Source organism: Acromyrmex echinatior, chromosome 4 (genome assembly GCF_024713525.1).
Source record: "Acromyrmex echinatior isolate Ae372 chromosome 4, ASM2471352v2, whole genome shotgun sequence".
NCBI classification, from domain to species: domain Eukaryota; kingdom Metazoa; phylum Arthropoda; class Insecta; order Hymenoptera; family Formicidae; genus Acromyrmex; species Acromyrmex echinatior.
Window position 1 is genome coordinate 11,395,085 of NC_141855.1, and position 15,793 is coordinate 11,410,877.

The 15,793-nt window shown below is 33.2% G+C and overlaps 2 protein-coding genes across 2 annotated transcripts; one reads left to right on the top strand and one right to left on the bottom strand.

The window, feature by feature from the left end:
• Positions 1 to 32: 32 nt before the first annotated feature.
• Positions 33 to 9,744, bottom strand: LOC105146531 (succinyl-CoA:acetate/propanoyl-CoA:succinate CoA transferase). Its single transcript, XM_011056848.2, has 6 exons — positions 9,257 to 9,744; positions 3,844 to 3,996; positions 2,536 to 2,775; positions 2,058 to 2,462; positions 1,704 to 1,970; positions 33 to 847 (listed from the first exon to the last, which is right to left on the bottom strand). The coding sequence occupies exons 1-6, from the start codon at positions 9,453 to 9,455 to the stop codon at positions 663 to 665; spliced, it is 1,449 nt and encodes a 482-aa protein (XP_011055150.1). The 5' UTR covers positions 9,456 to 9,744; the 3' UTR covers positions 33 to 662.
• Positions 9,745 to 12,061: 2,317 nt separating this feature from the next.
• On the top strand, positions 12,062 to 15,658 carry Vha55 (V-type proton ATPase subunit Vha55). Its single transcript, XM_011056847.2, has 4 exons — positions 12,062 to 12,297; positions 13,163 to 13,629; positions 13,810 to 14,475; positions 14,628 to 15,658. The coding sequence occupies exons 1-4, from the start codon at positions 12,210 to 12,212 to the stop codon at positions 14,892 to 14,894; spliced, it is 1,488 nt and encodes a 495-aa protein (XP_011055149.1). The 5' UTR covers positions 12,062 to 12,209; the 3' UTR covers positions 14,895 to 15,658.
• The last annotated feature ends 135 nt before the right edge of the window (positions 15,659 to 15,793 follow it).

The window sequence follows — 15,793 nt, forward strand, 5'->3', positions numbered from 1 at the left end:
TTGAATTGAATATGAACATAAAAACGCAAATATTATTTTACTATTATTTTATTATTTTTTAATGTAAAAAATATACAGGAGATATAAGGTACTAACTAGATCGGGGTTCTTACTAATAATTTCTTTCTGCGTACTATTTCAACTTTTTCACATTATAATGTATGAAAATAATACATCAAAAATTATACAAAGAAACGTTAATTTTAATGTAAAAATGTTTTAAATCTAGAAATAGCGTCAAGTTTCGGCACTTTCTATCTGAATCGTGTTCCAAAGTACAAGGACACGTTTTTTTCGCGATACAAAATACACGTGACTTGAATTATAATATCTGTATATGGATCTATATATATATGGAAATGATGCAATCTCGCATTCTAAATTTTTACGTACATGATACAATTTAGTGCATTTTTTGATCTAATACATGTGTCTCTCTCTCTCTCTCTCTCTCTCTCTCTCTCTCTCTCTCTCTCTCTCTCTCCTTTTTCTTCTTCTTCTAGAAGACTAGTGAATTGTCGTCTAGTAAGAGAGATATACAATATTGTACAAGAAGACACTCGCGACACTTTGATAGTTGGCCGTTATACATGATTAAAGTACATGGGAGACCGATTGTAAAATGCTATTAAATGTGTTTCCTATATCATGCGCTTTTTAGTTTATGGGGCGGGCATCACTTTTAGGCGTTCGAACGCTGCTTTCTCGAGCGCTTCTCTGTGATCGGGATGAGCCACCTGAATTAACTCATATGCACGTTGTTGAAGACTTTTGCCGAATAGACTGGCAATTCCCTGCTCTGTCACTACATATCGCACCACCGCTCTGTTGGTGACTACTCCAGCACCTGTTAGCATAGCATGACGAAATGATTGATTACGATTTATTTTATACATTTGCAACTATTAAAATCATTGCAAAATTTAATTATTATAAAATCAGATTAAACATTCATGTTTTAATTAAAAAAGTGATTTCAAATAAATAATACAATATATTAAAAAAGTAATTAATAAAGTAATTAGACGCCTTATAGCTACAAATAAAAAATTAATTTCAAACAGGCTAATACGGAGTCAATACAGCAAATGCTGCGCAATTTTTTTTTAAATTAGTATTTAATAGGTGATATACAAATAATATACATTGACGTTTCGGCTATTGATTTTAGCCATCTTCAGAACAATATTACTCTAAATCCTACCGTAATAATTTCTTCCTATAGTAGTATTCCTTAATCCAAGAATAATGATATGTCCATAGTACACGAACTCATGGAGAAGCACAATCTTTGGTTCACAAAGTTACCTTGCTCCTTGGCCGAGATATTGAGCTCAATTTTATAAAATTGATCCTTATAAAATTGACCATCAAAGAGCGTTGACGTCTCTATTTCATTTTAATTTATTGTAACGATTTCCACCATTAATTATGGATTTTTGTGACTGAGCGGCACGGAGCTTATGTTCGAGTTCGGCCAAGGAGACCGAAGATTGTTCTTTCCCATGGGTTCGAGTGCTATGGCATATCATTATTCTTAGATTAAGGAGTACTATCATAGGGAAAAATTATTAGAGTAGGATTTAATATTGTTATGATGATGATGGCTAAAATCAATAGCCGAAACGTCAATGTATATTATTTGTATATCACCTATTAAATATTAATTTAAAAAGAATTTGCATTAAAAGTGATCTACTTACCTGATGTTAAAACCGGTTGTATTTTACTTTGACCTTTAGAAGTGACTGATTGAAGAGCTATGATTGGTTTTCCTTGTCGATCTTCGCTCATCGCGGCGCCTGTGATAAAATCTAATTGTCCACCGAAACCGGAATACATTCTCGTACCAATACTGTCCGCACAAATCTGACCGGTGATATCCACTTCGATACATGAATTAATGGCCGTCATCTTCGGTTGCTTGGCAACTATTCTAGGATCATTAACGTAATCTACCGCCAACATTTCTGTAAGAGACAAAAACTATTAAATACGTCTGTTATTTTGAAAACTAGCAATAATTATAAACAAAAGATGAATACAGACAAACTGACCTATGAAAGGATTGTTGTCCATAAATTCGTAAAGCTTTTCTGAACCTACGCAAAATGAGCCAACAATTCGGCCCTGATGTATCGTTTTCTGATTGTTTGTGATGCAACCCTTGTGCACAAGATCCACTACGCCATCGCTGAACATCTCGCTATGAATACCCAAGTTCTTATGATTACTCAACAAGGACAATACGGCGTCAGGTATACTGCCAATACCCAGCTGCAATGTGGCACCATTTACCACCAAATTCTCGGCGATATATTTGCCGATCATCTGCTCAGCCTTGGAAGGCGCTTTCACCGGATGAACTGGCAGTGGTTTGTTATATTCCACGGCAAAATCCAAATGACTTTCATGAATGAGAGCGTCGCCGAAGGTCCTAGGCATGCATTTATTGACTAAACCTGCGAAAAATTTAAATTTTCTTTAAATTCTATTATCAAAAGAGATTAATTGCGAGAATGTTCCAAGATTTACCTATGACACGTTTGGAATAACTCACAGCGGACCGAGCACAGTCTATACTGGTGCCCAAGGAGCAGTAACCCTTTTCATCCGGAGGGGACACATGGATAAGAGAGATGTCAGGCTTTATATAGCCCTCCTTAAAGAGACGCGGAATCTCGTGCAGAAAAATGGGAACGCAGTCGGCAATGCCTGCGTTCACCGCGGATCGCACATTGCCACCGATGAATAAGCTAATTGATCTAAAATGCTCTAAATATTTATAAACGCATTACATTTATAAAAATAAGTTTATTATACAAAAATTTTATTTTTAAAGTCTTTTAATTAATTTAGATTTTCTTCAGCATAAATCTAATTTCCTTTTCTAAATTTTTTGAAGTTGATTTAAAAAAAAATTTCATCTCTCTTGAAAATAAAGCATATTTGTAAATTTCAAATTTTTAAAAGAAATTAAAAGGAGGATGTTAAGTTAGGGCCGTTTTTTGGCTAAAATGAAAAAAGTTCCGAGATATACAAATTATCATCATATTAAACGGCTATTCAAGTCGAATAGTATATCGCTTATTTTGAGAAAACATCGAGAATATGGGAGAAATCGTGATCAAAACAAATAAATCTATCATATTTATGCTATCACATTTATTAAAAAAGTAAGATAAGAATTGAGCAATAAGGATTGTATTATTTAAACACACAAACGCTTCTATTTGAGAAAAAAAATTCCGCAAGACGTATTTAATGTTATTGTACAACGCAATAAGATATACTGTATTCATTGGGGCACTTTGTTATAATTTATGTGTATACCGAAGGCGAATATATATTACGCATGTCTATTACCAGACGCTTTTAACGCTTGTGAAATCATTTCATCCTTATTGTTTAAAAGTAAAAAAAATTATAGTTGCGAGTGTTATGAGTAAAAAATTCTACATAATCACTTTTTTAGATTTAAATCTAAGAATTTTAATGGCAAATTTTCTTATAATTCTGATGTTTCCCCAAAGTAAGCGGATATACCATTCAAATCCGCTTGACGATTTAATATGATGTATTAGATACATATATTTTGTACATCTCGGAATTTTTATATTTTGGCCGAAAAACTGTCCTAGCTTAACATCCTCCTTTATATATAAGCTTGTTCAAATAAAAAATTATACAAAATAGAGTTAAAAGAAACAAAAGTCAGCTGCACAAAGCCAGCTGTGCGGCGCAAAAAAGTGAGGAACAAAACAACGCGTTAAATGCGAGTTGTTATTGAGATATTGCAAGAAAAGCAATAGGAGATTACGTATGCGCATGAATGTAACGTACTTGCGTTTTCTGGCTTGACAAACGGGGCTGCTCCTTCGAGATGCATATGATATAAACGAACATTTCTTACATCGCAGCGTACTCCATAATCGGTCATCGCTCTCAGTAATTCAATGGGTGTCGCCGCCGCACCATGAACGTACACCACCTGATCTGCAAATAAAAAGAATTGAGAAACATTCTTTCTATGCACAAGTCAAGATTCCATTAAATTAAAATTTACTCGAAATTAAATCGGCACTGAGATCAAATAATAAGATTTTGTAAACTCAAAGAGTATAGGACTATATATGACTGGATGGATGAGTGTGTTAAGAAAATGCTAGAGCCGCCTGTATTACTGATAAAACTAACGTTTTCGACATTTTCGTTTCTGTCGAATTTCTTCGTAGTTTCACGGAATAAAAATTTCCATGATTAAAATGTATATGCTAATGTACTTATCGCTGGTGTATTTCATGTCCAAAGCTGAAAAAAATAAAAAATTACAGATTTCTTTATTCATTTTATTTTCAACGTTGGTCGCCATACTGAGATAAAAATGGATAAATGTGTAATTTTTTGGAATTGGTGGAAAACTTTTATTTCGCAAAAATATAATGCAAATTCTTATTGGAATACAATAGGAATTGAATACAATAGGATATATATAGAATAGAATTCATTCACTTTAGCGTAGCTAATAATTCTATTATATTCCAATAAGAGTTTGTAAATTATTTATATTTTTGCATGCTGAGATATTCAAATGCATTTATTCATGTCCTAAAAAACATTTTTCCAATTCTAAAATTGCATTAAAGTGACGACATTTTTTATTATTTTTCCATTTCGTACTTTAACATTATCTTAAATTTCGATAAAAAATTTAATATTTATATAGATAAGATTACGATGCATTTACGTAACTAATTTAACTTATATGATTCTAATCGTAATACAATTTGTAATAAAGCTTATCGGTATGTTTTTGCAGTGAATTATGATGAATTTACTAATCAATCCTCTTTTCAGAATAATATTATTATACATATATGTATACATATATGCATTATTGATAAACATTATTGCTACATATATTCAATTACAAAGATTAACAAAAAAAAATTATTCTACGCTAAACTGATATGAAGTTAATGTTCGATAATTTTTGAACTTTGGATCCCAATACACTCTAGATTATAATACGTTATGATTTAATGTTTACAAGGTTTATCATAATAATGGCATATCTCTCTTAGTAAATGTGTTAACCCGGCGTCATTATGGTGTTAAACAAACGTTGTTACACAAATGTTGAGGTAGCTTATGATAACCCAAATATTTTTTTGATCTATTATCGCAATGTCAACAATGGTTTTAGAAACTCTTAGCTCTAGGGCGATTAGTTAAAATCTACGAAGTATGTAAGAAAACACAGATGTTTAAAAATGTCTCGAGTCATTATGACGCCAGCCACAATGACGTCGGGTTAAGTGTTATGTATTTATTTGATTGATTACAGATCTGTTTTTGATAGCTGAATAAGGTACATTTTTAGAATTTAAGTGAAATAGGTATACATATATAATATTTGGCTAAAGCAAAAAAAAGTTCTAATATAATTTAGTGCATAAATAAAAAAGCAGATCTCATTTTATTAAATCCGAGTGCGTCTGAAATATTAGTAACAATTTTTGTAGGGTATTATTTATCGAGACTTGTAGACTAATTGACAATCCCACACACATTCTACTATTATGAATTATTAACTCTTTATCTATACAAAAAAATATATCTATTACTAAATTGAACTTTGTTGATAATAACCGGATATTCGATAGAAGTTTTTATCGCACGTTTTTATCTTATCGGAATTTTTATTTAATATAGAAATAATTCTTGTACTTCGAAATGCAGTTACATTATTCGATATGTTTCTCATATGTGTTCAATATAAAAAATATACTCATCTACATAATTCATCAAATTAGTTAAAAAACAATTTTAAATCCAAATAATTTTTTTTTAAAGATAGATAACAATGCAAATATTATTGCAAGAGAGAATTTTTAATTTTATTATACAATAAGTAATACTTTTGAAACTCTCGAAACTTATCAGCTATATATATCTGCAATATGTTACGTGAGCATATATGACTCTATCTATGTATGACGTTGTATGTTTTAATTAATGCAATATGGACGAGTTTTTTTATTAAAAGATACCGCCAATAATCTTGAAGATTCTAAATATTAAAGTAGAGTTAAGACTGCAAAAATAAATTCGTATAAAGTGTGCTTCTTTATATAAAATGAACATGATTGCACAGGAAGAGAGTCGGTAGATTACACATATTGTTACGTTATGGAGATATACATATAATCAGATTTACTAACGGCGAAACGCTAATTAATGAAACTTCAGTTGACGGTTGACTGCGTATCTAAATACTCGTAAGAACTAGACTTTGATATTTACATATGTATAAACGCATATCTGCATATTTATAAGTGAGTACAAAAAGTATTTGTACAGAGAAAATATTTTTTTAAAAAACTTTATTTTTAAAAATTAAATATTATCCAGCGAGAAATGAGTTTTCGAATTGATATCGATACGATGATTTCAACACTAATTTGACGTCGATTCGACGTTTAATTGATGATCATTTCTTGCTGGGTAATTAACAATTTATTCAAGTATAAATAGACTGTATATTTCTTAAAATTATATATATCAAAAAGATGTGTATTAATTATAGAAAATATATCATCTGAAAAATAAGAAAATTAAAAGTTCCATTGTTTGGATGCTCAAAAAGTATTCGTACAATCGAGAAATTTATAATATCAGAAATACATGCGAAGCTCATTTGTATATGTTAGAACAAAATGTACAAAATTGCTAATTAATGTTTATTTTCTACAAATAAGACTTTTTTAATAAAAAGTTTCCTTGTACGAATACTTTTTGCTCTCACTGTATATCGAAGTCAATTTATTGGAAATGGTAATTCATTTTCCTAGTATCATCTACATAGTTGTCAGTGAATTTTTTTTCTATTGACTGAAAAACAAAAAATATGTTATAAAAAACGAGTAAAAAAAGAGAATTATTTACAAGCCACAAACATAAAATTTACAAAACTCATAATGGTATAAAATAGTTTAAATTATAGAGACGGCAAAAATGGGAATAAATTAAAAACGGCATTAAAAATGTCAAGGATACTTTATACGATAGAATAACATCACTTTAGATTATGCAAGAATAAAATAAACGGTATACCGTGAATGTAATTCTAGAAACAAGCTCTCAGTGGTTTAGATTTATATTATTTACATAATGTTTATACGAATCTTTATATATATATAAATTACGTAATTATTTATATGGAAAAAATAGAGAATGAAATTAATCTTTCAATGTTTCTATACGAGCAAATACATTTCGAGTCAAGTTGTTAATAATGGTAATGAACCATTTTTATGATCGCTCAATATGTCTATTAATATATTCAATTGTTATTCATCTACACAGCTGTCAATGAATTTTTTTTCATTAAAAACGAAAAATATGTTATAAAAAACGAATAAAAAAATTATGAGAATTATGTATAAGCTACAAATATAAAATTTACAAAACTCATATGGTATAAAATAGTTTAAATTATAGAGACGGTTAATTGAAGATCTATCCAAAACAGATAATCTAACTTATGTAAAATTTTTTAAATTAAATTTTCAAGATAATTCTTTTATTTTTCTATATAAATTTGTTTGTTTGAATTACCATAATATATGTGCAAACATTTATAATATCAAAGAAATCAAAAGAGACACAATTCTAAAGTCTTTGTTGTCACAGTGCTTAGAAAATAATTCTTTTATGTTTTTCTTAACTCTTATCAAACATTAATTTGCATAAGACAAACAGATGTATGCAATAAATGTTAATCTTAGATATTCTTAGTTTGCGAAGAAAATTATAGATTCGAGCATACGAAAATTAAAAATTTCAACAATGCAGTATATTTATGAAAAAATTAAATTACAGTTGGTCACGGGTATGTATATCCGTATTGTCTAGGCTAAGGTCGTACCAAAAATAATGCTGCGAATTCAAGGCGAAATACTAAAAATATCTCAAGTCGGTTGCCGAGTAGCAATAGATTATCTCATAAGTCTAGGGGATCTGTCACAGCGCAAAATGTGGCCAAACATAAACACATATAATATATCGAGCGACCAAATTTTACGGATAGATGACAAAAATATTTGTGCCAAATATACTTATGTAAATGTAAAAGTATACAAGTCAATTTAAATTATTATATTTACTCGATGATCTATGACGAAATTTAAATATCCAGACGCATGCGTTTTTATATAATATAATAATTTAAAAAAAACATAATTATAAATCATTTAAAATTCGTACAACTATAATAACGTTCTACATACATTTCTTTTAAAAATTAATTCATATAAGAACCATCTATATAAGAATCACGTATGTTTGTTTCACTTATAAATGAATTTCTACAAATAAGAATTTAAAAACATAAATATGTACCAAGTTCAAATTATACGGTAACCTTCGCGATGTATTACTGTCTATCTCGCCGTAGTATTTGCCTAGTGTAATCCAATCGCAGGGACGATAAGCGGTTCGTGTAGGGAAGGAAGTCGTATATACATATATACATATAATAGACCGCTCTTGAAAATCGACGCTCAATTGCATGTACATTCCAATCATCCATTCGTCATTCAGTCTAGAATATTTCAGTCTAAAATATTTCAGGCTATATCTCTTGAATAATCAGGAAGAACAATAATATGATGGACAATAATATGAAAAGATTTGACATTACAGAAATAAATTATATTCGAATAAAGAAATTACTGATATAGAACATACCATAAGTGCCAGATAATCACAACTATTTTGTAATAATACCAGAGAATTGATTTGCAGCCAAGTTCTAAAGATTGAATAAATTTTCTAAAGCTTGTTAGCAGATGACGAATGCAGATCCATACAAATGCAGATCCATACGTCATTGAGACTCACATTTGAATAACTTGTAACTGCGTCAATGTTTCGTGCCGTATAAAGCAAATAGCTATCTCAATTTTTATTTAGTCTCACCTATGACATGCACGTTTTTTGTTTGGTAATACGAATCAATCCAAAGGTCATTCTATCCTTCTTAATATTTCATGAATAATAAAGATAGAGTGGTATTTGTGTTGACTTGTGCCATTAAATGGAAAGCATTCATAGAAAGAAAATCAGCATTAAAGAATCAGCTTTAGATGTCGAAAAATTGAGTGATAATCTAACATCTGATTAATCCCACCGAGAAATCGCAACGCAACGCGTCTTTTTCGACGTCGGCAAGGGATGAAAGATAATCGATTACCTGAGTCGAGGTCGGCCTGTTCGATGGCCTCATCGGCGGTCTTCAACCAGCAGGGTTCCTTGCCAGGGATCGGCATTGACGGCTCATTTACGTACGTAAAGAAAGTTTTCCTCGTGGCATGCTGGAGGCAGGATCGCGACGGGAACGTCATCGTCGCGAGTGCCTTTGTTAGGCTGGTGATACGTTTAAGGCCCGCCATCACTTCGTCACGTCGTTTACTGGTTGTCACCGATGTTGAAATCGCTCCCGCGAGCACTAACTCAGACTAATTCAGATTAACTCACAAGAGTGGAGTGAGCCCCTCAAAAACCCCTTTATCCCTCCTATCCATACACCTCCGTGGGAAACTGTAAAACGCGACGACCACTACTCCACGTCTCCACTCACTCCACTGTCGTGAAGCCGCGCGAAATTCAATAAATGACAGCAAACAGATCGCGGGAAGCCGAAAGGTGGGAGACACTGTTGATGCATTCCGCTTGCGACAGACGTAATCACACGCGTCAACAGCGTATATAAGACGGAGAGTACAGACTCTTGCATAACGCATAACATAATAACGCATGCATAAGAAAATGGACCAATCAAAGTCCTTTATTTCCTTCCTTTCCATGAAATAAAGAACTCTGATAGGTTGATTTTCTTATGCCTCATGTTTTAGGCTGAATTTTCCACTTGGCACTACGACGCTCCTTTTCAGCGTCACGTGATCAAAATTGACGAATATCAAGCGTTAATTTTGATCACGTGTTTTGATGCTGAAAATGAACATCGTTAAATGAAAACCCAGCCTTATGCGTTATGCATAAAAAAATGTATCAATCGAAGTCCTCCGTTTCTTTCCTTTCCATGAAATAAAGAATTCTAATTGGTTGAATTTCTTATGCTTTATGTGTTATGCGTTATACAAGCACATATCTGTGCTCCCTGCTATTAATTAGAAAGTCTCAAAGGGAGAGAGCGGAGAGAATGGCAAACTGCATCACGTGATCCTCGTCTCCTTTGATTGGAGTGATTGGACCAAGGATGTATGAATATCTGGACGGAGCGTAAAAGCTGGGTTACTGACGAGGGGTCTGAGATCCGCGCGGCGGGGGGGGGGGGGGTCCGCCATCTTGTCTGGCGACATTTTAGCGCTCTAAAAATATAGATATATATATATTATATTATTTGTATTTTCAATGCAAAAATAGGATTTTGTGTGAGGCAAAATTAAAAATGGATTAAGATATAGACTTAATTCTTTTTTCCTCTTGATCCTAATACTTTTGCGCATGGCACAAACTATAATCATATGATTTTACAACGAACGATTTATTATTCACAAAAAAGTAACGAATTTGTTTAGGAAAAAAAATTAATTTTTTTTTAATGCTACCATTTTTACAAATTTCAAGCAATTGACATTATTTTAATTCATGCCATAGCGACACTCATATAGTTAATAAAAATGAGAAAAATTTTGAGATGATTTGTAGAGTCAATATTACTTCCATCATGGAGACGTATTTTGCAGACCCCTAATTTAATTGCCACTTGGAGACATTAAAATGCATATTCATCTAATTAAAAAATATTTTTTTTACTGTTTAAGCCTAACATAATTTTATGCAAAATCCCGTATTGTTCTGTATATAATGAATTTTCTTTAAAAAATTCATAAAACTAAGCTAATTTTACGGCCGGCAAAGATAAAACCTCTATTAATAATTTGTTCACTTTCTCGGATGAATCTGTAATAATACCAATTAATACTACGGCAATACTGCCTGAAAAGAAAATGGAAATTTTAACTTCAAAACTTTCATTAAATTTGTGTAAGCAAATTACATTACCAATCATGTTTATTTACTCGGCAAGCTTTGTCAACTGTCTTCCACCATGCAATCAAATATGTATTTCTTAAATTGAAGATTTTACAGAAATGTTTGCATCTTGCGAGAGCAACAGATTGCTTCATAAACTGTACAATTGCATTCTAAGAATCATTTATAATTTTTTTTATTGTTTGTAATTTGTATGGAATGATATAAAAGTACCTAATCGTCAAATTAAATTAATTTATTTCGATAGATATATATTAGGTGTAGTAAAAATAATGGATTTCTTTTTACTACACCTAATATAAAGAAATAAAAATAATTTTATATTGTATATATAATTTATATTATTATGAAAACTATTTTTTAGAATAGATAACAGAAACTGTTATCTCAATTATAGTTCAAAATACATACTCGGGTGATAAATCACCGATACTGTGATACGATTACGATGCAGACGCACAACCGTCATCGCGCATTGAAGAAACCGCCATTTTTCGTCATCAATTGACAACGAGACACGAGAAAAACGTCAAGGAATCGCATGGATCCCTTCATTCGTGAATCTTACGAATAATTACATTGATGTCTCTCTTAATTTCCCATACCTTTCCTTCATACTAAACATTGACTTTTTCCCGAATTTGGTTCAAAGAGAACGTTTAACGATTCACCTAGTCCGGGCCACGTGATTGCACGTGCCTTGTCTTCCATCCTTTTCTCATCTCTCCCACCTCCACTACTATTATTCTTTCTCTCATTCAAAACATATATTTATGTTGTCTTTCACGATTTATTCCAAGAAACACGATTTATTTCTAAGACAAGAGATCCGAAAAAATCACTTCCGAGGTCTCCTTTCGCAATTTCAGTATATTTATCCATTTTCTTTCTTTCCCCCTTTTGCAGTCGCAGCAATCCGTCTCTCTCTCTCTCTCTCTCTCTCTCTCTCTCTCTCTCTCTCTCTATCTATCTATCTATCTATCTATCTATCTCTATCTCTCTCCGTCGACGCAGTCAAGTAGTAGCAAAGCAGTATCTTCTACTCTTCGACGGACCGGAGATATCAGAGTGAACAGTGGCGGATAACGCGCGAGTGTGAAACGTTCTGAGAAGAAGTCTCTTCCAAGATGTATTCCAAGACCATCGGCAATCATCAGGCGAATAAGGAACACGTGCTCGCCGTGTCCCGGGATTTTATCGCGCAGCCTCGTCTCAGTAAGTAGCGTCCACGTCGATGGTGACGAGGTGGAGACGCTCGTATACGTAGGGCATCCGCGATTGGGCGTAGCATTTGATCGATTCCCCAACTTGGAGTCAGCTGATCTTACTTGAAATTCTGTCTGCATTTTTTTTTCGACAATTTCTCACGCGCAGTCCTGAGAGATAAGATGTTGTCGTCCTCTCACGAGTTTGCGAATCTGCGAGGGGAAAAGAGATGGAGAGACGATTCCCCGAGGATGCTCGCGATTTTATCGTTCTCGAAATTACCTCGAGCTGCCAGCGTCATGTGACCATGAGTGACAACTCGTGTTTGCTTGAGTGGCATTTGTGGCCATGTACTTTTAATTACTCCTTTTAAGTATTTTTAAAAAGTCTAGAATGATCTGAAGACTGTTTTTTGATCTTGGGGCATAAGAAAATAATTTTCCGAAATGTTGTTTTCCTTAACTGAAAGGTACTTAAATACTCTTGTGATATTTTCACCTATGGGCGTAACCTTATTAGTACTGACAGATTCGTGAAATTATGATATAATACAGTTTGAAGGAAATATAAATACTAAACAAATATTGAACAATATGTGGATATTATGCAATATGTTTAAAATAGTTTTGACAATTATGAATTAATGAAGGCTTTGTAATGGACAAGGATGTAAATAGAATTATATTCTTAGAATTATTCTTGGAAAAGGTTTAGTTTATTAATATAATAAAAAATGTTTATTGCCATATGTACATTATTTTTATTATTTTTATTTATTGCTTTTATATAAATTTATATACAAATATCAATTTATTCCTCAATTTTATATGTCTAAGATAAATACAAAGTTAACAGTAATTGTTTTGTCTTTTAGCTTATAAAACAGTATCTGGAGTAAATGGTCCATTAGTGATATTGGACGAAGTGAAATTTCCAAAGTTTGCTGAAATTGTACAATTGAAGCTCGCCGATGGCTCCTTACGTTCCGGTCAAGTTTTGGAGGTCTCTGGCTCCAAAGCGGTGGTCCAAGTTTTCGAGGGTACATCTGGCATTGATGCAAAGAACACTCACTGTGAATTCACCGGTGACATTCTGCGGACCCCGGTGTCTGAGGACATGTTGGGCCGTGTTTTCAATGGCTCGGGAAAACCGATTGACAAAGGACCACCTATCCTTGCAGAGGATTATTTGGACATTCAAGGACAGCCTATTAATCCGTGGTCTCGTATCTATCCAGAGGAAATGATTCAAACTGGAATATCGGCCATCGACGTTATGAACTCTATTGCTCGTGGCCAAAAGATTCCCATTTTCTCCGCTGCTGGTCTGCCGCATAACGAAGTATATATTTTTGTGGCTTGCTTTTAATTCACAGAGGAATATATATGTACATTTCCTATAGGATATGTATATTTATAGGACATGTACATCTAAAATTGAATTCAGTTTTTTGTGATACAAATTTTGTAACTTTGGCATTCTAAAATAAAAAGATTTCACCCTTCAATTCTTACTTTACAGATTGCTGCGCAAATCTGTCGTCAAGCGGGTCTCGTAAAATTGCCTGGTAAATCGGTTCTCGATTCTCATGAGGACAACTTCGCCATTGTGTTCGCGGCTATGGGTGTCAACATGGAGACTGCACGTTTTTTCAAACAGGACTTCGAAGAGAATGGCTCTATGGAGAATGTGTGCCTGTTTTTGAATCTAGCCAACGATCCGACGATCGAGAGAATCATCACACCTCGTCTTGCCCTAACGGCGGCCGAATTTCTAGCGTATCAATGCGAGAAACACGTGCTAGTTATTCTCACAGACATGTCCTCGTATGCTGAGGCGTTGCGTGAGGTCTCAGCTGCTCGTGAAGAGGTACCAGGTAGACGTGGTTTCCCTGGCTATATGTACACCGATCTCGCCACGATCTATGAGCGTGCCGGCCGTGTGGAGGGACGCAATGGCTCTATCACGCAAATCCCAATTCTTACTATGCCAAACGATGACATCACTCATCCAATTCCCGATCTTACCGGATATATCACTGAGGGCCAAATCTACGTCGATCGTCAGCTGTACAATAGGCAGATCTATCCACCCGTGAATGTGTTGCCGTCTTTGTCGCGTCTCATGAAATCCGCCATTGGCGAGGGTATGACGCGAAAGGATCACTCCGATGTGTCCAACCAATTGGTGAGTTGATATAAATTACGAAAAAAGTTATAAGAATATTTTTAATATATGAAATAAAATTATGATATACTTTTTCATAATTCTCTTTTCTATAACTATTCTAAAAATACCTACTCGTAATTGTTTTTTATAATTGTAAATCTATCTTTTAGTATGCGTGTTACGCTATTGGAAAAGATGTCCAGGCGATGAAAGCCGTCGTGGGAGAAGAGGCGTTGACGCCAGACGATCTGTTATACTTGGAGTTCCTATCGAAGTTTGAGAAAAACTTTATCTCGCAAGGCAGCTACGAAAATCGCACGGTCTTTGAATCGTTGGACATTGGCTGGCAGCTTTTGCGAATCTTCCCCAAGGAGATGCTTAAGCGAATCCCAGCCAGCACCCTCGCGGAATTTTATCCGAGAGATTCCCGTCATTAATCGTTTTATTTCTCTCGTCTTATGCGTAAGCTTATTTTAATGGAATTGCGCATCCGATTTATCTTCTCTTCGACATTAAAACACTCCTGTATCTGCAAAAAAGATCGATGTAACGTGATAAGAGAATGATTAAAGAGAATAGTTACACAGTGTATACGTTATCAGATAATAAAGGAAAAAAAGGAAGAAGTAACGTACCTTTGTTGCAGGCTAAAAAATATTAACGTTACAAGCTTACAGGATCGTATATCGTTTTTGATGTTGTGCAATGAGAGTAAAATGGATAGTAATGATATTAATGTATAAAGTAAACTGAAAAACTACAAACAATTTATGAGCTTGCATGTGAAAGTTGCAAGTTGCAGATTCAAGGTTACATATGTTATCTCTAGAATCTATTATATTATAATAAACACTGGATATAATATTGTTTCAATATTTGAGGGTGTTTTGCTTTAGAGCTACTGCTCACTCACGCCAAGCAATTATTGTAAAGTGTAATATATCTTACAGTATTAATGTAGACGAAAAGCATAGAGGAATCCTTGATCACGTTGTATTTGTGCGTTTCCAACATTCCACAACAAAAATTCACATGTATAAGATTCTTTGCGTTTGAATCAATCTGAAGGAGAGATGTTTAACACAATATGTACAGTCTCTAAAAAATGTTTTGAGCAAAACATCATCGTGTATCGTCTTGTAAAAGATAGAACTGTATATGTTAGAAATAGAGAATTAAAGGAGAATTGTTGTCTTTAAAACCGTTTATTTAATTTTTTTATACCAGTATTAAATTTCCTTGTTTATACATTCGTAGTGAACAACGTTTTTGTTAAATTCACAAATTTTGGCAGAGTGTTCAGATCGAAAGAATTTAAAAGTGTGCAGATTGAAAA